The 27,866-nt window shown below is 40.0% G+C and overlaps 1 protein-coding gene across 8 annotated transcripts; it reads right to left on the bottom strand.

The window, feature by feature from the left end:
• Nucleotides 1-197: 197 nt before the first annotated feature.
• On the bottom strand, nt 198-27,491 carry vps9d1 (VPS9 domain containing 1). 8 transcript variants are annotated; one of them, XR_005640076.1, is made up of 19 exons: nt 27,342-27,491; nt 25,848-25,920; nt 24,313-24,522; nt 23,972-24,137; nt 23,002-23,113; nt 21,146-21,208; nt 20,533-20,585; nt 19,235-19,322; nt 19,015-19,100; nt 17,889-18,037; nt 17,287-17,649; nt 16,987-17,116; nt 15,294-15,499; nt 12,191-12,275; nt 8,248-8,352; nt 6,256-6,372; nt 5,523-5,991; nt 3,453-3,554; nt 1,423-2,457 (listed from the first exon to the last, which is right to left on the bottom strand). XR_005640076.1 is itself a non-coding variant. In XM_039808989.1 (17 exons), the coding sequence occupies exons 1-16, from the start codon at nt 27,489-27,491 to the stop codon at nt 6,261-6,263; spliced, it is 2,151 nt and encodes a 716-aa protein (XP_039664923.1). In that variant the 3' UTR covers nt 198-674; nt 6,256-6,260. The 8 variants fall into 8 exon arrangements, 3 of the variants coding, with proteins under 3 accessions (XP_039664923.1, XP_039664921.1, XP_039664924.1); XR_005640072.1 differs by having other exon boundaries at nt 1,423-3,554; nt 5,121-5,991; XR_005640073.1 differs by having other exon boundaries at nt 1,423-3,554.
• Nucleotides 27,492-27,866: the final 375 nt, after the last annotated feature.

The following is a 27,866-nucleotide window of genomic DNA, read 5'->3' as shown; positions in this document are numbered from 1 at the left end:
GACACAGATGTTGTCCGTACCGTCTCTGGTTCTGGTTCTGGCTCTGACCACGGGGAACATAGACAGGACAGCTCGCTTAAACGCAGCGTAAAAACTCCTGAAAATAATATCCATCTCGCAAATGTATCTGTCTCTGCAGTCATCTCAACCATCGGACCCAGCGACAGGAAATAATACTCACGGCTTTTTTTTTTTTTTGTGAAGAAATGTGTTGGGTTAGTGTTGGTGGAAACTAAACCAGTAACTAACTAACTAAACTAACCACTAGTGGTGCGTTTTTGGTTTTAACGCAACATTTAGTTAAATGTTGCGTTAAAATGCGTTGTAACTCGCGTTACTGAGATTGTAACGGGTATATTACCGAAATGTAATTAGTAATGCATTATATTACTGCGTTACAGCAACAAGGATTACATTACTGTACTGCAATTGCGTTACTTTTGTAACGAGTTACTCCCAATACTGATACAGATCATCTGCAAACTGCCAAAAAACGGCCCGATAATCGTCCAGGGCCGATAATGGGTCCATATCCCTGATTGAAACTGTGCTCTGTGCTAGTTGTTTGAACGGAGGCGTTTGAAGCAGGAGGAGATGACCCCGCTGACCTGGAACGGACCCGAGGAACTCTGGAACTGCATTTCAGCTGGTATGGGGGCGGCAAGGTAAGTGAACTGGAAAGGGACAAAAAGAACACTCAGTGAGACGGAAAAAGAACATTCATGAAGAGAAAGAGCAAGAGAATGAAAGCAAGAGGAGGATGACAGCGGTGCTGTGGCTTCTGGTGGTCTCGGACTGATTCAGAGTGGCATGTTGGGGTTTCTTCAAGTTCACAGGCTTCTGCTGCTGTTCAGCCATGTGCCCTTCACAGCATCCTGCATTAGCCCCACACAGACACCCTCACAACTGGCAGCCGCAGAACACAAACCAAGAAAAACACGTCCCATCAGTTCCTTAGTATTGGGTGTCAAGAGGCAGGGACGGTTTCTGTTTGATACTGAATTGTTTGAATAATTGTTTTGCCTCTGCTGTACATTTAGTGGAAAATGAAACCGGTCCAGTTCTACATCCATTCCTCTCTCACTCAGTAAAGAGCATACATCCTATAGGATTCTCACCGTTTAAAGTGCCACTGTAAAATGGTATCCGTTAATACTGAAGCTATCGTCTTTCTTCCCAATTAGCAGTTATCAAACCTCCGTAAGAAAGATTTATTATTTAGGAGACCCATATGCCCTTTTCACAAGAGACAATTTAACCTGTCAGAGCAGGTTAAAAGAGAGCCACTTTCGTGACATTGAAAACTCTTTAAGCTCAACATACCTCACTAATAACCCATTAATCTCGCTTTGTAGTTCACCTCATGTCGGCCTTCCTCAGAATGTTACAGGCCCCTGAAGACAGATAACGAGTCAACACACATTAAAGGATTTAAATATTGCTCTCTTTATTGACCCATCTCTCAAACACACATTCACAAACCAACATTTCACAGTAAAACAGTTAAATATTGACATAACTCAGTTCTTAACAGCTCTTCAGTTCTAAACAGTTCTTGGGACATCTTTTCACATCTTTTGGACCCATGGAAAATAAAATATTAAAATATAAGCAAACAAACCAAACTAAAAACAACAATTTCAAAAACTGTACTTTTTCAGGCTGTGACACTGGATCCATGTCTGCTTCAGGTGCGTCTTCAAAACACAAACCAAAAACATTTTTGCATATTTTAGCCGCCCATTTATGAAACATTAAGTAGAACTTAAGTCACTGTCCATAATTAACATGATTAAAGATATCTGAATGAATAAGAATGAGCCACAATGGCGCTTTCAATTCATTTTGAGGTTTTAACTGTATTACTGCAACCATAACACAACTTGGACACAAATAGGGGCCGATTCAAAGCAAGTTTCCAGAACTTGCAAGTTATTTGTACACCCTGGTAAAATGAATAGAAACCAATGGCTGCCTGGAAGGGACAAACGCACACTCAAGACTTAAAGGAAGTTAAAAAACAGCATGCTTTAGAGAACGGTCACTCAAGTAAACATGATTTGAACGCAACCGGCTAAAAAAATGCAAGAACACCAGACCCTTTTAGGTAAACACTGACTCTGGTGGCTGCATTTATTTAAAACCAAACAGCTTGAAGGACTTCATAGAAAATGTCAAATATCTGTTAAGAAGTTCGTCCAATCACGACAAATCAACATGACAATCTCTGTGATACCATACATCTGATCATTTTTAAGCGCCTCAAAATCTATCGTATCCACTTCCAAATAAATAGGGTGCCATTTTGCTCCCATTCTATGGTGAATTTGGGGCAATTGTAGACATCAAGGGAAGCATTATGAAATTGGTAAAAAGTGTAAAATAAGCTGTGAAAATGGGTTTACCTTTTCTTTGGAGTTTGTTGATTTTGAACCTTAGCATTAAAAGATAGATGCTCTGAGGCGAGCACACACACACACACACACACACACACACACACACACACACACACACACACACACACACACACACACACACACACACACACACACACACACACACACACACACACACACACACACACACACACACACACAAAGTGCAACTGTATTACAACAGTAATTACTACATCATTATATTCCTGTATGCCAAACTTAAATGTTAACCAACATGCTGTTACATCTAAACACAGTGACTGTCACTCAGCAGTTACTCCTGTGCTCTACCAGTGTCTAACATTGGTTTTAGATGGCATCTCTGAAATTCTCGTCTCTCCCCCTGAGGAGAGTCTGTCTGCAAATAGATACTCTTAACTCTAGGCATTATCCAGTGTAGCCTTACCCCTGAATGCTTCAACACCCAAAGTGCATAAATTTATATATTTTTTTTCCATAGTCTGTGGAAGGATTTTGCCACCAGTCTTAAAAAAAAAAAAAAAACACGCAGGCACGTGTGTGCGCACACCATCTAAATTATAAGTTTGCATGTTTTTGGTAAACCAGAAGAACAGAAAATGCCACAGGGAACATGGCTTGAAATAGTTTTCCAAAGGATTTTCTATGAAATGCTATTACCATACCCTAAGAAAGAAATCAATTAGTCAAAGCACACACGATTGGCTCCTTCACTCAGGGAAAAATCGTAAGACCTCCAATATGCTTAAATACAGTATATTCCCTTATTAGTAAACCATATTGCAGGTTTTCTTCTGTAAGCATTCATATTATCAACGGCTTCACATCCAAAGGTTCCCTAAGACAACTCCAATCCCTTTAACAATCCAGTGCTAGTTAATGCGGCAATGCTTTGCATTTTCTTTAGAGGTCCCAGCAAAGCCCAGTTTCTGATTTGGTTGGACCCAACTCATAGGCACCGGTTTAGTCCTTGGTTTGAAACAGAGCAGAAGGAAATCCTTCATAAATATACAATATGTCAGTGTGTGTACAAGGTACCATGCGCCTGCACAACTTGCAGGGAATTGCAGGTTCAGCTGCAGTCTCTCTCGCAGCAGGAAATGTGGGATGAACCGTCGGAAGGATCTGGACTGCAACAGCCTATAAAATAAAATGGAATATTTTATTCCCTGCACTTGCAATATGTTTAAAAAATAATGTAGTCAGAGTTAGGTTGTGCAAATGTTGTCCTTTTGTTACAAGGAGCATTCTCTACTTTTCTTACCATCTTTTCTAATCTCATAAAAAGAAAGAAGAGAGAAACAATAATGTCAGACTCTCAATCCTTTGGTTTACTCGGCCTGTCTGTGGCTCTAAGCCACTGTAGCTTTGAGAAGATGTTAAGGCTCCCCCCAGTCCACAGTGGTGCTTTCAAAGACACCGCTTTCCTCCCACTGATCAGACTCAGGGGGCCTTTAAATTTTTTTTTTTTTTTTTTCACCCTAGGGTAATAAATTTTCTCCCTTTGCACCATGACTTCGAGCCAAACACCCCAAGCTTTTTTCCTGGGTCTAACATTGGGAGTTAGTTAGAATTAGCGTTATCAGCTGAATAGCGCAGGGTATACGGACCCACGCGTTTGTATTCTTTAATTACCCCCCTCGAAATGATACCAAACGCGTACAACAAGTAGTACAAATAGGTTATGCTCATAAAACGATGGATTGGAAAGTTTGTAAGTACACCAGAAGTTTATGTAAATAACACTTGCCTGCTGGCTTCTGCTCTCTGCTGTTGCTGCTGCTGTAAGACGAGTGCTTAGGGCCGTCTACAAATTACAACACCGAAAAAATATTTATTAATTTAACTTTTTTTTTAAAGTAAGTGCTGTAGTATAACTAGCAAGAGACAAGTAATAATTGAGGTAAGTTTGGAGACATTACCTTATTTAATCATTGAATTAATAAATATTTTAGTTGTATCTCTTTTCGGTGTAGTAATTTGTAGACAGCCCTAAGCACTCGTCTAACTGCAGGTAGCAGCAGCAGCAGCAGAGAGCTGAAGAGAGCAGGCAAGTGTTCATAAACTTCTGGTGTACTTACAAACTTTCCAATCCATCGTTTTATGAGAGCATAACCTATTTGTACTACTTGTAGACGTTTGGTATCATTTCAGGCATTATTAGTGGGGTAACTTACGAGATACAAACGTGGGTCCATTAGCCCCTGCGCTAAGCTATTCAGCTGATAACGCTACTCTAGCTAACTCTCCCAATGTTCGACCCAGGTGAAAAAAGCTTCTGGGGGGGTGTTTGGCTCAAGGTCATGGTGCAAAGGACCCTAGGGTGAATTACTCCGAACCATCACTTTAAGATGAACTGGAAAAAGCACCATACAGACTGTACCAACCATCACTGGGTTTGTCTACTTTTGAAATTATTGTAATGACAAAATTGCATATGAACTTCATACACAGTGGCTTTTGAAAATCAGCAAAACAAAAACAGTATTCAGGATTTATCTACAGTACATTAGTTACATTTCTCCAATTATTTGGAGGTATTTAATATACCTGTCTGTATATATTCACGTTTTTACCCTGGATGCTTTAAAGGATTTCTGAAGCTCTGGCTAGAAGCAACTTATTAGATATGAATGTGGTCAAAATCTATTTTGCGTAAGAGAGAAGACATGTAAAATCATGTAACTGTCTACATATTGAACAAACCATATTTAAAACTAAATCGGTTCCTGTATTAAGAAATACTCCAAATGCTTCCACTTCTTAATCCAGCCACCCGGCAGATGAGTGACAGCTCTGTGAAGCACAGCGATCTGCAAAATTAAATATTTGGCTGTAGTGGAATAATTGTGTCGCTGGGAGTTTTGGGGAATGGCAGTTGAGGATGTCACATTTTATAACATGCAATGTCATCACACCCCGTACCCCCCCTCCCCCCCATCTCTCCTCATAACTGCTGGCAAAACTGCTGAAAAGAGTGACCTGCCCTACACAGTTCAGTCTGTTCTACGATCAAATCTAACAGTAATCTGACTTAGAGGCAGGTCATTGTGTCAAGTCATTTTTATAAAGATCAGTCTAAACGAAAAAGGTTTTTCATTTACTTACCTCCACATTAGCTGAGTCTACATTGTAATTTGTAGTTTGGGAGAAGGCTGAGATCAGATGAAAAATAACAGCTCAGAGAAAAGGCACCAAATATCCCTCACATTAGTTTGAACTGTTTCCAAGATTTATTTGTGCTGGTCCAATTTTCTTTTTTTTAAATATTTAAAATGGGTAACATCTTATTTCAGTGTAGAGCAGTGAACAGCACATTCAGACCTGTCTGTAAACCAGGCTGTAGGGTAAAAGATTTATTTATAACTTCATAACTTTTTTCAGCTGGGTGGTGTGAGAGTCCTGTACAATAAACTGGAAACATCCCTCTCTCTATCGCCGCCACAAGAAAGTAAAAAAAACAAACAACTATGAGGGTAAAAAATGAAACAAGCACTTAACTGCCCAGGTGTTTCTGTAGCAGCTGACTGTCCCTCCGTCTCTTTTCTTTGTCTCTTTCTTGGTGAAATGAAGCTGCCTTTAAGTGCGTTCAGAAATGTTGAGATCATAAAAACGCTCCGACAAAAAAACTATTGTTAAATACAAAGTCTTCTTGTGCTACATTGGTGGGTGAAAGTACCAAACAGGACGTCACACACACATGGGCCATTTAAATGACACCACCACACGCCCTGTGGTGAATCGACGGAGACTATGTGCAATAATAGATGCAGAAGCCCAGTATATACCCTTTCAGCTTACTTCACACAAAGGTCAACAGGTTTATCAGGGTTTCCTTTACCTTTTTCAAATGGGGCTTTCTGCAGGAAGCGGAGTTTCTTCTGTGTACAATGACTCAACATAGGCCAAGGCACTCTGCATGGAGGTCAGACAGTAGCCTTCCTCTCCTATCAAATAGCTGAGAAAAAAGAGAAGCGAACATAAGACATCTGTTAAGTAAAAGTGATAAACATGGTGGGAAGTTGCGAATCGTTGGTCTGAACTGGGCTTAAGAAGTCAAATAGGGACACAAACTGAAAACTTTTTTTATTCTAACAGAACTCAACAAAATGAGGAATGACTGCCCACAAAAATTCCAACCATCCAAGCACAGAACAGAGATCCAATTTATTAATTTTGCTGAAATCCCCACATCAATATTTTCCCATACTGAGTCAAGGACCAAACATCTCTGCTCAACCTTGAACACATTAGTTTGTGAAAGCGATCTGCCTTTTTTCTCCACTTTTAGAGCCAGTATACAAGTATTAAAAGATTGGGCAGCATGAGGAAAGACAGAAGTCAACTCTGGCTGAACCTTGACTAATGAGAGCAACACACGAGACCGACTGAAGCACGGACACTGCACTGAATGGATGGACACAAAGAGGGAGAGAAAGGAAAGGAGATAAGATGCTTATCCCTTGACTGCCGTCTGTAAATTGTTAATAAAATATAGCTAATGTGGCTTTAGCTTAGCACCCAAATGTCCGTGTTGAAGTTTAATACATAAAAATGCTAAAACAAACCTAAACAAGCAACTACCAAGCATTGTAGCTGACACAATCTTAATTTCATCAACAAAAACTGTGGCAAAAAATATTTGTTGGCAACCTTTCTTCCCCACGTTTAGTCATTGTCCTTGAGATATTTTGGTGTTGTTTCTCTGTGTTTTTCACACTGGTTTTGAAGTGGGTGGGTTTCAGTTGGAAAACCACAACGGAACATATCTTCCACACAGCAATCAGGATTTACCAAGATATGAACCAGAACCTGGAGACAGTTGGTGGGTTGTTTAGTTACTGTAAGTCAACACACCCACCCACCCACCCACACACCTTTTAGACATGTTTCATGTCAGTCAAACTTGATCAACCACTCTACCCCCACAATCTATTTTTCAAACAGCTAAAGTTTAGGAATGACAATTTCTGATAAACGAGAAAATAAACTGACGTACTCATTCACAGCGTTTGGAAAACAAGAACATATATCCACCCTCTCATAGTCTTGAGGCCTTCTTGGTTCCTCCTCTCTCTTGACTTGAACTCTTCCAAACCACTGAGCTACATAAACATCAAGTGGGACTTTATTTGTATTTTTATAGAAAAGAAAAACCAAATCCTAAATATCTTTACATTCCTTGGCCACTGCCAGTCTAACCAGCTGGCTTTTACAACCCACTGATTTTATGGCCGTGAGTAGACCTCTTGGGTGTGGTCCCCCGACTAATTTCCTGGTTCTCCTTCTCCATAAACATGAAATCAAGGAGAGGGTTAACTTCTCCTGCTCCAGATTTCCTACCATGCTCAGAAAGAACAGTGGAGACACGGTTTCTCTCACTATGTCTCCAGAGTCACTTCTCACTTCGAAGATAACCACCATCAATCTCTCACTCATTCTACCACACACACGTGCCGGCCGCCATTAGATCGACGCACACACCAGTGAACAAGTATACGTAGGCTACGGCGAAAGCTCCGGTGCCTCCTGCTCATCAGACTGAAGATGTGAAAGGGGAGAGAGAGGGGGAATGACATGCAGCAAAGGGCCGCAGGTCGGAATTGAACCCGTGGCCACTGCCTCACGGACTGAGCCTTAGTACATACGGCGCACGCTCAACCACATTAGCTATCCGGGCGCCCCCACTTTCTTGGTCTTAGTGAGGACTCTAGCAGCAGTGTAGATGTAGACATTGCTTCAAAATTGGGACAAATCTACTCAGTGAAATGTTTGTGTATTTGGTGCAAACAAAGGAAATCATTTCCCATCTTTTTTCATCCTGACGACTCACCCTTCATGAATAAACTCCTCCAAAGCAGCACATTCAGACACCAGCTGAGGACACTGGCACCGCAGAGCCACGAAGGACAGGATGGGCAACAGGTCATCTGCCCCGCTGTCAGACCAAAGAAGGAAGGAGGCGGTGAGATCAAGTAAAACACAAGTAAAGAGAGTGACATTTACACAGTATGATCATGGCATGTGCTCCCCAGAGGACTAAATGGAAATGAAATGTAGCTCTTAATGGGATGTGTGTTCAGGGATGGAAATGATATCTTTTTTTTCTCTCCCTGAGATCTGTTGGGAGGACAAATTGCAGCCTTGGAGATGATGGCAGCCTGATAGCATTCTCCCTGTGTGCAGACAGTGACCATTTGTTTATCAGGACTCACACGCAGGCCTAACTGCTTGCTTGCTAGTTTGCGTGAGAAGGTAGGTTGTTGGCCCGCGACTGACCCGGCCACATGCAACTGAATACTCTCCTCGTGCAGGATTCAGGAAGGTGTGGACAGGCTCATGTAACTACTGAGAGCTGGACCTCACATACACAATCACAACTCTGAATTTTAATCTTCTGAGTTCACTACTGTAAACACAGACATTGATCCTCTCCCACTAAAACTGGTGTCTCTGCATTCCAAAGATACAATGCACTCTTCCCACATGGATAAATTACGATTTCAGTGAGAAGATTAGACTCCATTATGGGTTTGCAATGCATTCCAATTTTAGAAAAAAAACCTGCAGAGGGGAAAGAATTCTTGGTGGCCAATTTAGCAGCACAATAGAAGAGAGAAAAAAAAGGGATCTGGACAAAAGAACATGAGAACAAATGAGCTCCCAGTTGGTCAAGGACAAAGAACTGATGAAAATGGAAATGCTGTTGAGTGAATAAAAGAGGGCAGAGAGTACATTATGTGTATGTGAGACTGTAAATTAGAAAGTAAAGTGATAGGGTGCAGCGAAAACATAAACACAAACAATGAGGAGAGCTAAATATGCAATGTAAATACAAAATAGACAAATTGATGCTAAAATCCAATGGGCTTGTCCGTCAGCAGAACATTGCAGCACTTCTATCTGAGTCAGGCCTTGATCAAAAACACTGTGTGAGTCACGGTGACCCGCAGAAAGGCAACCTGTATTTAGATGGATTAAAAAAAAAAAAAAGCTGTCCCAAATAGGCCTATACTAAGCTGCAATCAGGACAGAAAAAAAATGTGAATACTGGCAGATTGGAGGCAGGGAAGTAAAGAGTCCCTCTTCAAGGAGCTTGGAATCAAATTTAGAGGCAACGTTTTAGGTTCACTTCTAAATGAAAGTTTTATTAGAGCTGCCAGTGGCCACTAGCTAGATTATAGTACCACAGTTTGACATTGAAAAACAGTTGGTTGGGAGTCTTTTTTTTTTTTTTTTTTCTGTTTCTGTCTGACCGAGCTGCAATGGTTTTCACTGAAATGAGTACAGACTGTATCCTGAGATGTCACACGAGTCGCACATTATTGGTCTCTAGAATATAAACAAGAAAAAATAAATAATCGATTCAGATCCCTTCTGTGGATTGACCGTGTTTGACTCGTGTTTCCAGGTAAAACAACAAATTCAACAATATGATTCAGTTTTACCATACTGAGAGTACACACAAAACTTCTTCAACGTCACAACTGTTTGGGGTAAAGAGCCCGGTCAACTCTTCTACTCCGCCATCTCTGATCACTTCACACATATTCCAATACAAAGAGACAGATATGGAGCAGGAGACATAGCCTCAGCCACTCTCAAAAATCATTAGCGGCTGCAATAAAAGAGATAAAGCGACGGGGTCAAGAGTGTATGAAAAAAGTATGAACAACATATCAGATAACTCTTTGGAGAAGGAACATTAGTTTGTGCATGTCTTGTTCCCTGATACTGGGGGTTTGTGGTCGCAGTACACACTAAACAGAGGACTTTTACAAGTATTAATGATGTGCACATATACACACATAAAGCCCTTTGGTAATTTTGGTGACATAACCTATGGGTTTCATGTCAGCTGTTTTAGGCCCTATTAAAAAAAGTGTCAAACCCTAACTGAAGACTGGCTCTCCAAACAACCACTAAAAGCTTCTATTCTAGGACTAAAGCCCTATTCGCACGGGACTAGTAATACCAGGGGACCTCATGCGATTTACAAATTACCCCCCCACGTCTTTGTTTCTTGCATCCCATTCGCAAGGGATAAGCAAAGTCTGCATTTTACTCAAATTTACTGACATTATGATATCAAGACTGTCAAATCTTTCATTTATAATTGGCAATGCAGCCAACGACAAATCACAGAGATTTACACAAGACTAACATTATCACACAACCTCTGTGTTTGGTGAAATATGGTAGGTAATTTGTGGTGGAATTCACAAATTACTGACATGACAGACGACCTCCTTAATTGTTACAATTTACTAGAAGTCCCCAGGTAATACTAGTCCCGTGTAAATAGGGCTTTGGATCCACATCCACCTTGGGAAAAAAATCTCAGCTCTCAGTTTGTTTACTAGGGTGTTCACTAGAAGTCACAGTCTCTGCTTATGTAATATGGATGCAAAAGTATTCTCAGTCCATTAATTTACAGATGAGAGTCAAACAAGGCAGTGATGAGGTTGATTATAAGAACATCACTGCTTTCTCTCCTGGATGTGGTTCATGGGATCATAGTTTCTGCAGGTTTCACCAAGTCAAATTTAAGACTAAGACATTTTTAAGACCATTATGAATGAAATGTAAGACCTTTTCACAACATCAACTAGGCCCGTATTGCACTTCCCCAAAGCTGAAGAATAAATCTGTTTTATGTCTGTGGTATAATCTGAAAGAGACTCGCGCCAATAACACAAAAGCAGATTAACTGCAATATACTGTACGTAGCATGTTGGTCCCATTTGTAGTAATACAGCAACATTTTATTTGGACTAGTGAAAGAAAGAACTACAACACCACAGAATAAAAAAACTGAGCATTGTAGCGTTGCATGAACATAGGAAAATTGAGACCAGTTTAAAATTATGAACTACAACCTAATACTTCCTAATAATTTAAGACTTTTTAAGGCCTAACATTTTGATATTTTAGACTTTTTAAGACCCTGCGGAATCCTGGGGATAATGTGAAGTCACAACGAGAAGATCCACATAAATAACAACAGAGCTCAAACTTTGTCTACACAAACCAATTTAAATTTCCACAACACACTGTATGTTCTCCACAACTGGTGATACAACCCACTGAGCCTTTGTCTGACTCTCTGTGCATGGATTCCAAAAACTAATTTCTTCTCTTCCCAACCCCCTTGTTGGGTCCTGGGTCTGTTTCAAACCCAGACAGGACGACCCACTTTTGGGCCTGGTCAGGAAGAGCCACTTAATAGGGGGGCAATAGACCTAGGACAACCCCTGCTGTGCCAGTCTTAACTGAGCACTGATGAGAGCTGACAGTGCAGCTACCAAGGCAGAGAGCCTTTAAATGATATTTGTGGTGGCCGGGTTGCCTCAGTGGGTAGAGCAGGCGCACATGTAGTGAGAGGTTTCTTCTACTTGCTGATAGAATGGTCCTCAAGATGCCCATTCGGCAACTGGCTGGGATCAATCAGACATTACCAGGCCAATGTTAGAATGCACTCGTACAATTGTATATTCATAGTCAAATGTCTTATATATCATAAGCATGGAGTCAATGGAAAAAGGGCTCTTATTTTGAAGTTTAATAGGGTGCGTTTGCTTTAGAGGAATTAAACTAAATAACACAACCCCAGTCCTACACTGTTCTGTAAAATGTTCTTACTCTATAATCATCACATTAATGTCACAGGTCGTATTTTATGGTTTTTCCATTTTTCAGTAAACATCCCTCAGTGAGTGATTTTATATTTGCTGCAGTGACAAACCCCAAAACCCCCAAGATGATGATTTACTCACATGGCGGCGGTTTTTGGTGTGGAGTCCACGTCATGAAGACACCTGTAATCCTCGGCGCAGGCACAGATCAGACGTAAAGTCCTAACTGTAACAAAACATAGCAGAAGCAATGAATATAAATGTATAACCCCTGTACTTGGACCAAATTAATCAAATTATGCAGATACAGAAAGAAAGCAATGGTGGTCTGCAGCTAAGCAATGTAGCAAAATGGCTTGCCGTAGATAAAAACAACTGCATACAACTAGTCACGTTCTTAGAATTTTGGCATCAACTTGGTACCAAAGTATCAAAGCTATATGATAAGAGTAAGTAATTTATTTGATATAGCACCTTTCACAGACAGAGTCAAAAAGTGCTTCACACAAAAGACATTTGATTAAAATACATTAAAATCCAAAACAGAAATTAAACAAGCAAAAACAAATGCAGTTCGAATGAAGATTAAAAAAAATAAAACACAAAATTACAAACATTAGACAAAAGCCAGTTGAAACAAGTATGTTTTCAGATGCTTTCTAAAAGCATCAACCGAGACTGCAGAACGTAAGTTAACAGGAAGAGCGTTCCACAAGGTCGGAGCTACCGCTTCAAAGGAACGATCACCTTTAGTCTTTAAACGAGTGCGTGGGACCACCAGTAGTCCCTGGTTAGAAGACCTGAGGGACCGGTTAGTGATGTAGGGCCGGGGCAGGTCAGAGATATAAACAGGCGCCTGTCCATGCAATGCTTTATATGTAAGAACTAGAACCTTAAATTGGATCCTGAACTTTATTGGAAGCCAAAGTAACATCGATAACACACGAGTAAGGTGCGACATTCTGTTGGACCTGGTCAACAGCCTAGCAGCAGAATTTTGCACTAGTTGCAGACAGTCCTGGGATGACTTGCTAAGACAAGTGTAAATGGAGTTGCAGTAATCAAGCCGTGATGAAACAAAACCATGAATGATCATCTCAAGTTCCCCTTGCAAAACCATGGTCCTAAGTTTAGCAATGTTTCTCAGTTGGAAGAAACATGTACGGGTCAGAGACCTGATATGTTGTTCAAGAAACATTCTGATCAAATATAACACCAAGGTTTCTAAGATTGGACTGTACCACTGAAGAAAGGGACCCCAGAAGATTAACAACTTTGGAGGCTGTAGTATCCAGAGCGACAATAAGGACTTCGGTCTTTGCCTCATTAAGCTGCAAGGAATTGTTTGCCAACCAATCCTTAATGGAGGACAAACAATTGAGCAATGCTGACACGTTGTTAGTTTCCTCCGGATTAAATGAGACATACAGCTGGATGTCATCAGCATAGAAATGGTAACTTATATCTCCAAATTGCCTAATTAAGTGGCCTAGGGGAAGCATACACAATGTAAATGAAATTGGACCTAACACAGAGCCCTGCGGCACCCCACAGGAAAGAGCCGCGTTTTCAGAGGAATAGGGGCCCAGTGACACTGAAAGATAGGAGGTGAACCAGTCCAGGGTGCTCCCAGAGATCTAAACCCAGTGCTTAAGTCTGTCAAGCAAAATGGTGTGAGCCACAGTATTGAACGCTGCGCTAAGGTCCAACAGTACCAGAACAGAACTTTTCCCCGCATCAGAAGACATCATTAGATCATTGGATACTCTAAGAAGAGCGGTTTCTGTAGAGCGTTTCTGACGGAAGCCCAATTGAAATGGGTCTAGTATGTTATGAGTGGTTAAAACAGCAGAGAGTTGATTAGCTACAACCTTTTCTAAAATGTTCTAGATAAAAAGGCATAGTTTGCGGGAATTGAGGGATCCAGATTTGTTTTCTTTAAAAGTGGCTGAATCACTGCATGTTTAAAATACAATAGGACACAACCGGTTTGCAGAGAGCTGTTGTTTATAGAAAGTAAACAAGTACTAACAGACCCGAGGACATTTTTAAGAAGGAAAGTAGGTATAACATCTACCGGGCTCGAGCAAGGCTTCATACTGTTCACCAAGTCACTGAGTTCTAGCAGAGAAATAGGAGCAAAACAGTTCAAAGTTAACGGCCGAGTTAACTGAAAAGAACATGCCGTAGCAGTGGAGATGATGCTATTCTTGACATCTCTGACCTTATTTTCAAAGAACAAGAGAAAGTCACTGCAGTCATTATTCAAAAAGACTTCAGGAGGAGAGGGATTTACAAGATTGTTAACGGTATCAAAAAGGATTTTGGGATTACGCTTGCTTGAAGCAATAAGGTTAGTAAAGTACGATGTCCTCGCCTCCTTAACCATGTTATTATATTCAAGTAATAGCTCTTTGTGATGGATCCGGTGCACCTGAAGCTTGGACATGTGCACATGTTGGATAAAATTAAAAGATTCAGTGACATTAAGAAAATCTGCGGCAAAAGTGCAGGAATTTTCATCGACATGAATATTAAAATCACCAACCATAACCACTTTTTCCAAACCAGTTAAAGAGGACAAAAGATCACTGAATTCAGAAATAAAAGAACTGTTTGAACCAGGGGGCCGGTAAATTAAAACACAATAAAAAGGATTAGAACTACCGACTTTGGTCACCTGTAGTTCAAATGTGGAAAACATCCCACAGGTTACTGTCCAACTTTGAAAGTGTCTTTTGTACACCACAGCGAGCCCACCAGAGTGTGTAATGTAATAAATAATACATAGATTCCGATGCGTGTATTTGGATAGTATTGTAAGGTATGTGCCCATTTAACATTTGAATTATATGTGAATATTCAATGCTTAAATTCAGCCTAATAATAATAATAATAAGAATAATAATAATAATAATAAGCATGTGGTTGTTAGAAGGGGCAACTATGTCATGGCGCATTGCATTACTAGTACACCACTTGGTTTACATTCACTTTCAAGCTTGAGCACACAGCGACAAACACAAATTAACAGAGAACGCTGTAATGAAACATTCTCTAATAAGTACAGTGAAGCGGCTCTGTTGTAAAGGCTAACGGTGGTCTGTCAGATAGCCTGAGAAAAAAAACAAGTCTTCAAGTCTGAAGTGGCTAGAATGAGAGAAGACTGAGGTCACGTTAGGAAAGGGTGGAATTGATACTCTAAGAGAATGGGTGAGTAAGAATAAAACACAACCTGACTCACCAATACATTCCAACTTCCTCTGTGGACAGCAGTCTTTGATGAGAAGCTTGAGCTCCTGAACAGCAGACTCGTAGGGGTAGGAACCCTGCAGTGCGCCAGGGTCTTCAGGGAACAGTTTCAATGGAACACCAACATCTCCTGGTGAAACATCGCAGTACAGCTTCATACTTTTCTCAAAGGCCTGCTCCTTTTCCCTGTGGACCCTCCTGAGAAAGAAGGACAAAAGGTTACCAGAAAACCCAGGCGGCGAAAACATTTCAACAATGAATGTTTGTAAGTGAGGAACACTACCAGGCATTCTGGAAAAAGAATGGTATTTGCGATGAAGTTGCAGTTACTGATTATTTTGTTTATCCTTGTGGCTCCACTAGCATCTCCTACATCCTACATTGCATTACAATAAATGCTGGGACCAAGCAATCATTAATAATATCAGTTACACCAGTGCGTCTCTATAAGTGAAGGTCCATGAAGAATAATTTGGGTATGATGATATTCAAAAAATGCTGGGCAAGGTGGATGAACTTATTTTTAATATTTGTCTCAAAACTCTCAAACCAGGAGGTCTTCTTTGAGCATAGGACATGCAGAAACTAGCATGGCATATTTGCAAATAGGATGAAATATGGCCAATGACGTAGAAGTCAGTAATGGTCATTCTAATAAATTTGCATCAAACCAGCAATAGAAGCTGGGAAGAGGCTGACAGAGTAGCACTGCCACATGCTGGTCATGACCCACACTGTATTTCTAGGAAACAATTAATGCCAAATCTAAATATTTGCTTTTGCTTTTAATGCAGTATAATAATGAACCTTAACAATAGTAAATGCCTGAATCCCCTGACCTTCTCAAAATATACCACGGACATTTGAATGAATAAATACTAACAGTTCTAGGGCTGGGTGGCATCATCGATATATTTTTAAACGAGATATGGGATGAGACATTACCGTGAATATCAATACAGTTTGACGTTGTGTTACATAACCTATTTCTTCCGTAAAGCCGTGCCTGTGTTTGCGTCTCTCCTCTCACACTCTCCCGCCAACCCCGTTCCACTCTCTCACAGGCTCTCTGCCAACATTTTTATTATTATTTGCACAGTTGTATATATTGTTAAGCCATTTATATGTATTGCAGCTGTACATTTCCAAACAGGGAAGGAAAACCTGTCTCATTCTTTTTTTAATGAAAGTGCTTGTGACGTCTCACATGACTTACAGCTGAACATTTAACCCACTTCATAGGAAATACTAAGATATATCACATTTTAGCCAAAAAATACCAAGATAGTATTTTTGGTCAGAATTGCCCAGCCCTACACAGTTAATTTAAATATATATCACAATTTTGCTGTGTGAAATACTACTGTGCCCATTCATAAATGCAAGAAAGTCAAACAGTGTGTCAACATTCAATGAGCAATCATTCCTTTGCTGTGTCTTTGCATATGCAAGCCAACAGGTTATGTATACTTTTACATTACAATTTACAAAGCATCTACATTTTAAGATTCATTTCCTAAAGCTTTAGGATCTCATGAATCTTTCCGAGAGGATTATCAAACTGAAAGCGGCAAAATAACATCGTAAAATTGGGCAAACACAGCTACCCAAAATTGTGTGTGGTCTTTGCGTGTGGTGTGTTCAAATGCAACTTTTTGGTGACATGAGGATCTAGGCTGCAGTACCTGAAAAGAGCCAACAGGGCACTCCACAGCGGTGTGAAGAAGGCTTCCTCTATGCTGACAAGGCACAGGTCTTTAGAGCTGGCTGTGTTTAGACACTCAAAGGATAACAAACACAGTGACAGAAGCTGATCTGAAACATAAAGAAACACCCCTAACATTTATTATCCAACTAATTTTACATTGACTGTTAATGTAAAATTCAGCCTGAAAAGCAACAGGAAACTGTTGCTGAAAATCAGCATAGTAAGACACTTTCTACGCATGCTACACAAACCATCCATCCTCTTTCAACATGCTCACCGATTGCAATATGAATGTCTTTAACAACGGCCTTCAGGTGTTCTGTCAGCGCTCTCATCTCCATCTCCTGGAGGTTTCCCTCGTCCTGCTCTGGCTGCATCGAGGGATCACAGCCCAGCTCAGAATCCGAGCCAGTGTCATCTGTGCTGCCGTAGAGCGGGGCCCAGTCCAACTGGGTCAGGAACTGCTCCAGGTCTTCAAACGAGTTCTCCCGATCCACCGTCACCTGTGCATGAGGCTCCTCCCCTTCCTTATCGTCAAAGTTTGCGTGGCGGTCGTGAGAGAGCGAGGGGGAGAGCGACGAGCCAGTGCTGAAGCTCTGGCCACCAACGCTACTGCCCCTGGTTGGCTTCGTCTGGCTATCTGTATGATCGATATCATTTTTACACAATAAATGTTTTAAAGGAGACCTATACCGTATACCGTTTTCAGATTCATACTATTCATGTATTTTGTGTTTCTACTAGAATATGCTTTAATGTTCAAAAGACATTTTATACAGAACACAAATAGACAGAAGCAGAGATAATTAAAAAAGGTAAGTGTGAAGCCAGTCTTTTCCCGGATCAACCCACCTCACAAACACCTGGCTCTGGTCCTACCTGGATGAAGCAGGTTGTGAGTGCTGCGAGAAGACCTCAATGGCAGGGCAGGACTCTGGGGGAGGCGTTTACTGACGATAGGGTAGAGCCTGTTGTAAACCCGGTACTGGTGTTTCCTCAGCAGCTTCACCACTGGGTGGTCAGACCGGCTGAGGACACAGTACAAATGTTAGTCAACCCACATTTGGCCTGAAAATACTGAATGTCCTGTTACAAATAGTGTGATGACAGCATCACATAGCTGTGCAAATATAAAACGTATAGAAAGTAGGGATGCCACGAGTAATCACATACAGTGCAGCCGGAGACTTTACAAAAATAAAACATTTTAAAATAAAACACCCACGTTGGTGATTTTGGCTGTCTTGACTTCTCACAGCGAGACACTATCAGGCGCACAGAGAGAGAGACCGACGGACAGAGAGAGGGTGAGACACACACACAGTTTTCCCCACTCATCCTGTCTCCTATCGGAGATATATATATATATATATATATATATATATATATATATATATATATATATCAGAAGGATCGCTTTGTGACCGGCGTGTAGAAATACTTCAGACACGTATCTACGCTACATGGGCTGTACGCTACACTTAGCGCCCAGTGTGTTTTCGCTGTTAGGATGCTTGACCAATTTAGGGCTAGGAAGACTGGAACAAACACATATACTATGTGTACACAAACACATCTTTGTTATATAATTATTTGATTCAAGTGTGTATACAATAACATGTGGGCAGCCTAAAGCCTTTATACATAATTTTTTAGTGCATAGAATACTAAGCTATTACTGTAAAATAATTGTTGGTATGATTTTATAATAGTAGTAGTTACTATAATACTATTAACGTTGCCCACTATTACATTTATTTTTTGCAAGTTATACAGTGTGCGGGAGTTTCATTGCAACTTCTGACCTACTTATCCCCCTTTGATGCACCTGTCTCGCATTATAGATGTGCAAAGTATTTTTCTGTAATGAAAAACTGTCAAAAATTTAACAATAATGTGGTGGCCCCCCTGCAGTAACTCTGAGGGCTCCCTAGGGGCCCTGGACCCCCTGTTGAAGATCTCTGCCTTAAACTACATTTAAAACCCTCTTGTTGCAGTCAGTTACCTGAGCAGGTAGGAGACTAGACCTGACACTAATGCGACATCATCAGGATTCTTCCTCATGTTGGCTTTCCACAGTTTGGGCCAATCCTAAAGAGACAGAAAAGTATCAAAATACTTGTTGGCAACTACATCTACTCAAGGTATCACTTTGCACTCTGGTTACTTGTAATGGCATCTTCCGTTAGTTTTGACATATTTATGGTGATCACTCGCAAACTTACATGGTCTTGCTCATATTCCAGTACATTTGTATAAAGAACACGCTGCTCTTGCTCCTCTGCAGTCATTGCCCCAGATGCTGCAAATCTCCTGTGATGACAAACACACAGAACAAATTTACATACATCCATAACTGCAGGTACACTGTACTTGCCAACCTTGAAAGTATCACCCTCATGAGTGTGTGTGATATTAATAGTCACTCGCTTTTTTTGTTATTATCTTCATTGAGTAACCACAATATGAAACCTGCATCTTTATGGATTTAGTGTAAAAAGCCAATATTGTATCTCAGATTACAATTACTACACAGGCTAATTTGATTGGCATTTTCTTTATTGCCTATAAAATGTAAAATAAGAAGGTATACAGTTTACTGCCTTGACCACTGAACTAAGCACAAATAACAGAGGAAGGACATGCCGATTTATTTCACACATCTGTGTTGATGCAAAATTGAATGTCATATACATATATATGTACTATCATATCTCACTTCCTATACAACTTAATTTAGGCACTGTTAAAATGCATAATTTTTAAACAGAGTTCTCCTTCTCTTTGTGATTTTTGAGTGGGTATTTTTGGTGACTATAAACCATCTTTAAAACCGTGTGGCTTTAAATGATTTCCAAAACTGGCTGAACCCTTTCTGAGAATTTATTGAGTGATTTACTCTTAGATAGCAACACAAACCGATAATAGCACAGGCTCTTTATGGAGCACTACAAGTCTGTACGCACATCAATTTAATTTCAAAGTTTAAGAAACGCTGGAAGGAACTAACGTAGGGGGAAATAACCTTATAAATCTGTATGTCTTTTATAGATACATTTTACATGTCGACTAAGCAAACATCTAACCCTAGTTTACAGTATTTTACACAGACACAGACTAAAACGACACACCACAAAAAAAAACCCACCCCCCCAACCAAACAAAAAAAAAAAATTTTTTTTTTTTTTTTTTTTTTTTTTTTTTGTGGGGGGGTTAAAAGGTCCAGTAGGTTACTTTCATAAAATAATTTGTCATATTTCATAAGTGTCAAGTAATAAATATAACAGGAGAAGGCAGAGGAACATGACTTTTTTCACAGAATAGCTCACTGATGTAGTACTGTCTGGATATAGTGACAGTTTGAGCAAATATGACAAAAGTGATTTTTTTATAACAGTTACCAACCTAGTTTAATACAGTCTACATGTTACCAACTGTAGCTTGGAAGAATGAAGGCCGAACCTAAAAACAGACTCAAGTTTTAACCTGATTCAGTGCGTTTGTTTGGGTTTTCGGGGCATACCTGTTGGCCTCCTCTTGTAGCCTTAGTCTTCTCTCCTCCATCTTCCTCTGAAGCTAATGTTGCGACCAACATTAAGGAAACCTCCAAACATCATAGTCCTCACATGGATCAGCTGTAAGCGATGGTGTCTTTAAGTTTAAAACAAAGGCATTTTATCATAATAATTATTGCGGCTGTAAGCAGTCCAACAAAGTGCTGCTGCGAGGGACTAAACACAGAGATGCACACTGTGACGCGCTCGAGATTGTGTTGCAATGATTTTCTTCTTCTTCTTCCACACGTCAAATACACTTAGCACTGCAGTTACCAAATGTAATGGTTACCTGGTGAGTAGAAATAATTGCGTTAATTCGGCGTGCTGCGGTCAACAATAAGTATTCGCTCCCAGGCTCACCCCCTCTCTGTCAAAGCCCAAAAAAACAGGGGCACAGGTGAAGCAAACAAACATATAATCACTTCCACTCAAACCGCCATGAAAACGCAACAATCAACAAACAATATAAATGAGACCATAAACAACCTACAATATGTGGCTCCTACAGTAACTTCTGATGAACAAAGCAGCACCCATAACAAACAAAGACAGAGACACAAGGTGACATTACAAGGATACAGCATCCTGCCTGGCTTTGGCAATAATGAGGTTCTCCGTCATCTGCCGCTGGAGACAGAGCGTCTGCATTGATAAGAAAAGAGAGGCCATTATTACATGCATTCATGCAATAAAATATGACCAAGGACAAATATTATGTAGAGCTGTATCAATATGTGAATTGTTTAGCTTATTACCAGGGGAAACAAGAAGTCTCTAAATGTTATTTTGTTTATATGAAACATGCAATTAATGTTGTGACGTTTTCAATTAACGGTGCTCCTCCTCTACTGGTTGAATTATAGGACATTACGCAGAAGAAAAAAATGAAAACTTCAAAGACTTTTGTAAGGAGTTGAGCGTGACGTTCCCTACGTGACGTTAATCAGCTAACGTTAGCTACCTTCGCTTAATATGACTTTACCTTTACAAACGCCTTTAGTTTCCTCCAGTAAGCACGGAGCTCCACTTGACGCCGAAATATTTTCCGTATCTGAATGACAAGTTAATTAATTTAAATACCTCCAACAGAACATTTAATTGATATTGGGATTTGAAAATGTTAGCTTGCAATTAACAAAACGTCTACTTCGCATTCAAAATTAAATGTCGTGTCTTTCGCTTAACGTTACCATCTTTTTTTTCTGACTGGAGATAGTTTTCACCAAAGACATGAATACGAGGAGTAGTGCAGTTAAGAGAGTAGGTGAAGTTGTGCCTTTAAGCTGAGACGTTATCTAACTACAGCTAGCCTTAAATAACCCTTGTGGTCCAGAGGTCTCTACACAGCCAACTTTCCCTTCACTCAGGTATCCATTCATCGTCAACAAGATGCGTCAAGCTAACGTAGATACCAGAGCGGAAACACTAAAAGAAGTCCAAAATAAAAGCACGTACGACACATGTTCCAACACACTTTCTTTTCAAAAGGACTACTTTTGAGAAGAAACATGCATGCACCAAATGTATGTTTAGGCTGCTTGCTTCCCTTGTGTTGTCTTCCCGTCAACCTTGAAAAAGTTTTTGCTTTTTCCAACGTTTTAAATTGTAAAATTTTTCTTCTACACATTTTCAGCGCTTATTTCTACGTCCCATATTTTATGATATAAAACAAAAATTTAAAACGGGTCAATTTGAACCCAAGTCAACACAAGGGTTAAGTTGAGAAAACTATAATGAGAGCAATTACGTTTTTCCCTTCAATTGTACACTCACATGTAACCTATGTGACGTTTAAGGAACTGGCTGCTGACTTAGCTTTTCCTTTGAACTAATCAATAAACACACTGAACAAACTAAGTACCGTAATCTTAGAGCGTTATGTCTGTGGACAACAATGGACAAATAAAAAAAATGGTTGAGTGAGGTTGGGACAATGTTGAACTTCCCTGATTTAGCTGTGTCCAAATGCGGATGCTCAAACAATGTAACAATGTAACAATGTATTGATCTATTTTGACACTAGGCTATCTTTTTTTTATAGAAATTGTACAGTACTTAACTAACTACAGTACTGCTAAATGTCAAAGGAGACCTATTGTACTGGATTTCAGGTTCATACTTGTATTTTTTGTTTCTACTAGAACATGTTTACATGCTTTAATGTTAAAATCTCACACACACAAACACAAACACACACACACACACACACACAAAGTTACAGTTCTTGTAGATGTTATGGTCTTTTATCAATCTCAATCTAATCACTTTTAAAGCAGAGAAGTAGAGACGTTCCAATGCCACTTCTTTTCTTCCCAATACTGATTCTGATACCTGATATTGGGTATTGCCTGATACTGAGTAGTACACTCACTCACTCACTCACTCACTCACTCACTCACTCACTCACTCACTCACTCACTCACTCACTCACATACCAACGATGTCTTCTGGTAGGCCTGACCAGGTGGGAGCCTTGCCAGACGAGCTTCATAATTGGCTTTCAACTTCTGGTTTAAACGTGATGCTTCTTCTATGGGTGTCAGCTCCCTGCAGAACAAACACACACAAAATACAAACAAGCAATATAATATTTTTTTATCATATATTTAGATAACTGAATTTACTGAATTTTTTTGCTGCTTTGACCTGGTTGGTCAGTTCAAAACATTGTGCTCAAAATGGAAACTAGAAGCTGAGCGTACAGTTGTTTTCTGTGAGACTTGCAACGCATCGAATGACAACAATGCATCAACAATGCACACAGGAGCAGCAGCCGACAGCAGCTCTGTTCTGCTCTCTGCTCTGTTCACAGTGCTCATTTTCTCATTAATTATACGTTATTTTACCAACAAGCCATTCGCTATTAATCAAAAAGTTCATTTTTATGACTCGATCCGTAGCTAAACTAGTTGCTATGGACGCTGAGTAGCGTTTAACCCACCAACGGAGCTAGCACATTTTAATCATGTGTGTTAACATGGACGTGAATATTGCGGTTATGATCATATTTGGGATATGATGTTTACATGGTACACAGATAAATCAGTTATTCATATTTCAGTACAGGCTCGCTGACAGCTGTCTGCTCTGAGCGCATCCACCTCTCTCTCTCTCTCTCTCTCTCTCTCTCTCACAAAACACTTCAGTAAAATATTTTTATGATCTGTTCATTATGATATGATAAAGTACGGTAGGAGCACACTCTCACACACATTAAATATTCTAAGAAGCGGGCAGGCCGGCGTTTTTTGTGCGTAGTGTGAAATAGAATCCTGCCGGCGCCACTGCTAGAAGCAACTGGTCCTTGAACATCTCTGCTATCCCTGCTGTGTTGTTTACTTCAGAAAGGCTATCTGTCTCTAAATGGTGCAATATTTGCCATCCTTGATAAGAACCGGTCCTTACTGTTTGCTCGTGTCCTGTGACTCCACGGTTTGTATTCTCTGGAAGACTTCAGGAGGCAGGAAAGGGGGGGGCTCTCCGCTACCGTCTGACATCACCCTGTGGTGACTGGTCTTTGTTGGGCTGGTTGCTCTACGCCCTGCGTCAACAGGACTATCAGATGGAGGGACTGTGTCAGCAGAAGTGAAACAGAGAGACACAAAGTGGTGATTGGCTTAAAGAACAAAATCATGTGGTTATGCATTGGATCATTTGATTTGTGACCCCTGGGGCAGGCTCCTAAGTCAGCAGTGATTGAATGGTTTGTTTAAAGAAAGGCTTCAGATTGGAGGGGAAGCATTCACCAGAGTTTGCAGCAACGGTGGCTGGGAGGTGGGCCTTCTGATGGGGCACTGATTGGCCAGGTGAACAGGAAAGGGAAGTGGAGACGGACGCAGAGAGGTTAGGGGGGTAAGCTCTCTTCCCTATAAATGACTTGGCCCGCTCCAGACACTGCTCAGCCAGCCTCAACATCCGCTCCACCTCCACCGCTACCGTGTCCCCCTCCTCTGAAGCTGGACAGACACAGAAAATCACACATGGATTATCGACCTAATGCAAGTCTACTTTATTAACCCTTTGTGTTGTCTTCCCGTCTACAGTGAACTTGTTGTCCTTCCAGGTCAAAATGAAAAATGAACTTTTTTTTTGGCGCTTTGTTCCCAACGTTTTTGTCGCTTTTTTTATGCTTTTGACGCTTAAAATTGAATTAATATATCCAATAATATTTTTGTTTTTTTTTATTAAGGACGTCGTATCCATAGAATGTACATCCATGCATCCATGTTATTTTTGGGCAGTTTGGTTGAAAGAAACCCATATTTCTTTACTGTTTAAATAACTCAACTTGCAGGTCAATTAAACATAACCAGTTTCATAATATGCTGTTTCAATGGCAAAAATTACATTTAAGCATGATTCCTTATCTTCTTATGTTTTTACTTGTGCTCTGCATTTTCTCACAATAGTGAAAGAGAGTTTATCTCATTCCCACATGTTGATTCTGATTCTGCTTAACTAACTTGGAGACATCAAGTCTGGAGACGAATGCGTATGGGCTTTGTTTGAACCGATAAAGGTACAAGGTCACAGTAAACTATCTTTCTCTGCCTATCCGTTCCTCCCTTGCCAGCTGAGATGTACGGGGCATGTGACCTCAGGGTGAAAGTAGGGCACAGGGGATTAGATGAAGTGGCTCCATGACATCTCTTGAGATTTAGCAGTATCTTTATCTTTATGTTGCCTGTGAGAAATACAAAGTCATGTTTAGACCGGAACACGTGTGATTGTCACTCCCTTTTTCTTGTTGTGCATATAAGCTCGGTGTTTCTGTTCACTCATTGAAGAAACTTTTCCACATTGGGCTGCTGTCTTTTGTGAAATCTATGTTCTTCCTATATTTGCAAATATATTTTTAATAAAATACAAAAACCTAACTTGGTTTAGTCTTCGACTGTCTTATTTGTTTCACTTTACTAAACTTTCAAAACTTTACTCCTGCTGAAAAAGAAACTTCCACAACACTGTACTGAGGGCAGGGGGATCTACGTTGATACATTATATCAGATGACCATTTGGCATGTGTGCATGTGTGATTTCATTACACATATATAAAATTAGGTTGCTCCTTTCCTCCTCCTTTCCTCCTCTTTTTTCTCCCCATACCCCTCCTCCCTCTTTGTTATTATAGGTATTTACTTTTAATATGAATGCAGTGTTTTGACTTGGGTGTGCATATTTGGCGGGGGGTCAAAACAATCACGAGGTTAGATATTTATCGTAAAGCATCTCAATATATATATTTTCCCATCAGTCATATGTGTTACTAGTTAAATCTTACTTTGTGACTCAGCTTCCTCCAAAAGTGCACGTGATATGTAGTTGATCGTCCGCAGGTATTCACAGTAAGCTTCCTGCAGAAAAACCATAGCATGTAGACAATGATAATACGATTATTATCATATGGTGAACATAATACTAATACTGCCAATGAAACATGGCAATAGTAACAAGTCAGACACTGCATCGATCATTTCAGGTGTAGTTAGAGACAAATGGTTTGCCAATGTCAAAAGACGGGTCAGACATCTCTCATCTCAAAGAAGAAGAAAATATGCCTCATGGTTCCCAACCCAACATTATAATCAAATGTCAATGTTTACAATTGGTTGGCCTGCAATTTTTCCAATGCTCTTGCACTGTATGGCAGTGTGATGGAACTCTTAACATCTAAATACTAATTATGATGTTGTGCTGTCTGTTGCTTATTAAATTGTCTCAATGCCAGAGCTTCTAATACACACTCAGGTGGTTATATCAACATTTATTTCTACATTTTACTAATCAATTCAATGACTAAACAAATTTTACTGACTAGTCACTCTAGGTACCAGTCATGACTTTGCTATTCTTTCCAGTTCTTTATTTACTGTTCTGCATTTACAGGTTTCTGCTGAGTACGTATTAAACTAAGTCACTGTTTTAAGACTTGTCCAGGGTGAACACTGCCTGTCTTTAATAGAAACTCTTAACTATTACTAGTTTTTTACTATTATGTGCTTATTTAATTAATGGTATTATTGATAAAATTGTAGTGTAATGTTGAAGACAGCTTGTTGCTTTGAGAAATCTGACAGAAAAAGAAAAAAAGAAAGAAATATTTATCTGTCTGTAGTTGTACAAATCTAATTCAATAGGCTAATGACCTAAGATGATTATTATTATTATTATTATTATTAATAGTCTCAAATACAAGTACAGTGTTATAACAGTAGTATAGTATATACATAATATTATAGTGACATAGCGCTCTTGCTTTTGGAATAAAACGCTCGAGCTAGTTGCAGAGATTGTTAAAAAACTAAACAAAACAAACAAACAAAATTGACAAAATTAAAATAAAATAATTACAAATCAAATTCATTTCATAAGGCTTTGGTTTTCACAGCTTCACAGTTTGTAATTGCCCAGGTAGGATTTAAAATAGTATATGAAGACAGTAACGTAAATGTAATTACATTAACTACAAGACTCGTGAGAATGACAGGTCAGCTAGCAAACCCAGTAACGGTTCACAAATTGCTTTTCCAAGGATGGCGAAGGCATATCCCGCCCTACTCTGCCTCTGATTGGCTTGCCCTGGTAACTATTCCCCTAACCTTAACCAATCCAACCGATGAAGGCATCGAAAACCAGCCAATCAAAGGCAGAGTAAGGAGGGCCATGCCTTCGCCATCCTAGATCACGCTTATCGTCTGTTTACATCACTACAGAGTGTTTCCTGGGGGGTTAAACCTTGGTGTTATCGTTGCTGTCGAGCCGGGTAGTACCCTACCTGGTGTTTGTTCTCTCCGTCCAGCTGTATCGCTACTTTGGCCATTTTCATAGCATTTTGAAGGGGCTTCGCCCCACTGTCAGCTGTAGCCATGATCCGGATACTTCTTCTTCTTCTTCGTCTCTCCTCTTCTTCTTTGTGTCCAGTCATGGCAGACTGTAAACACTGTAATGGTGTATACCGCCTCCTACTGTACTGGCTGAGTCAAGGCTCTAATTCATCTGAATACATAAAACAGTAAACAGATACCACGTTATATCTCCGTCACTATGTATTAGCCACACACAGGGGTCATGAAAACAATTTAGTTTTTATATTTAAATACTATTCTTCAACAACTCCCCTTTCACAAGGTGAACATAAACACATACCGGTGTTTCCAAATATATATTTTATATAAACTTTAATACATATAATATGTAATATTAAAGTAAGAAGAAGGTTAACTTTGGAGAGGAATGTATCATGAAGCCAGTTAGCTTCTAGACAAACAGGCACATACATATCTTTATTGCAATTCACAGA

Source organism: Perca fluviatilis, chromosome 8 (genome assembly GCF_010015445.1).
Source record: "Perca fluviatilis chromosome 8, GENO_Pfluv_1.0, whole genome shotgun sequence".
NCBI classification, from domain to species: domain Eukaryota; kingdom Metazoa; phylum Chordata; class Actinopteri; order Perciformes; family Percidae; genus Perca; species Perca fluviatilis.
Note: the sequence above shows the minus strand (reverse complement) of the source record. Positions and strands in the feature narration are given on the sequence as shown.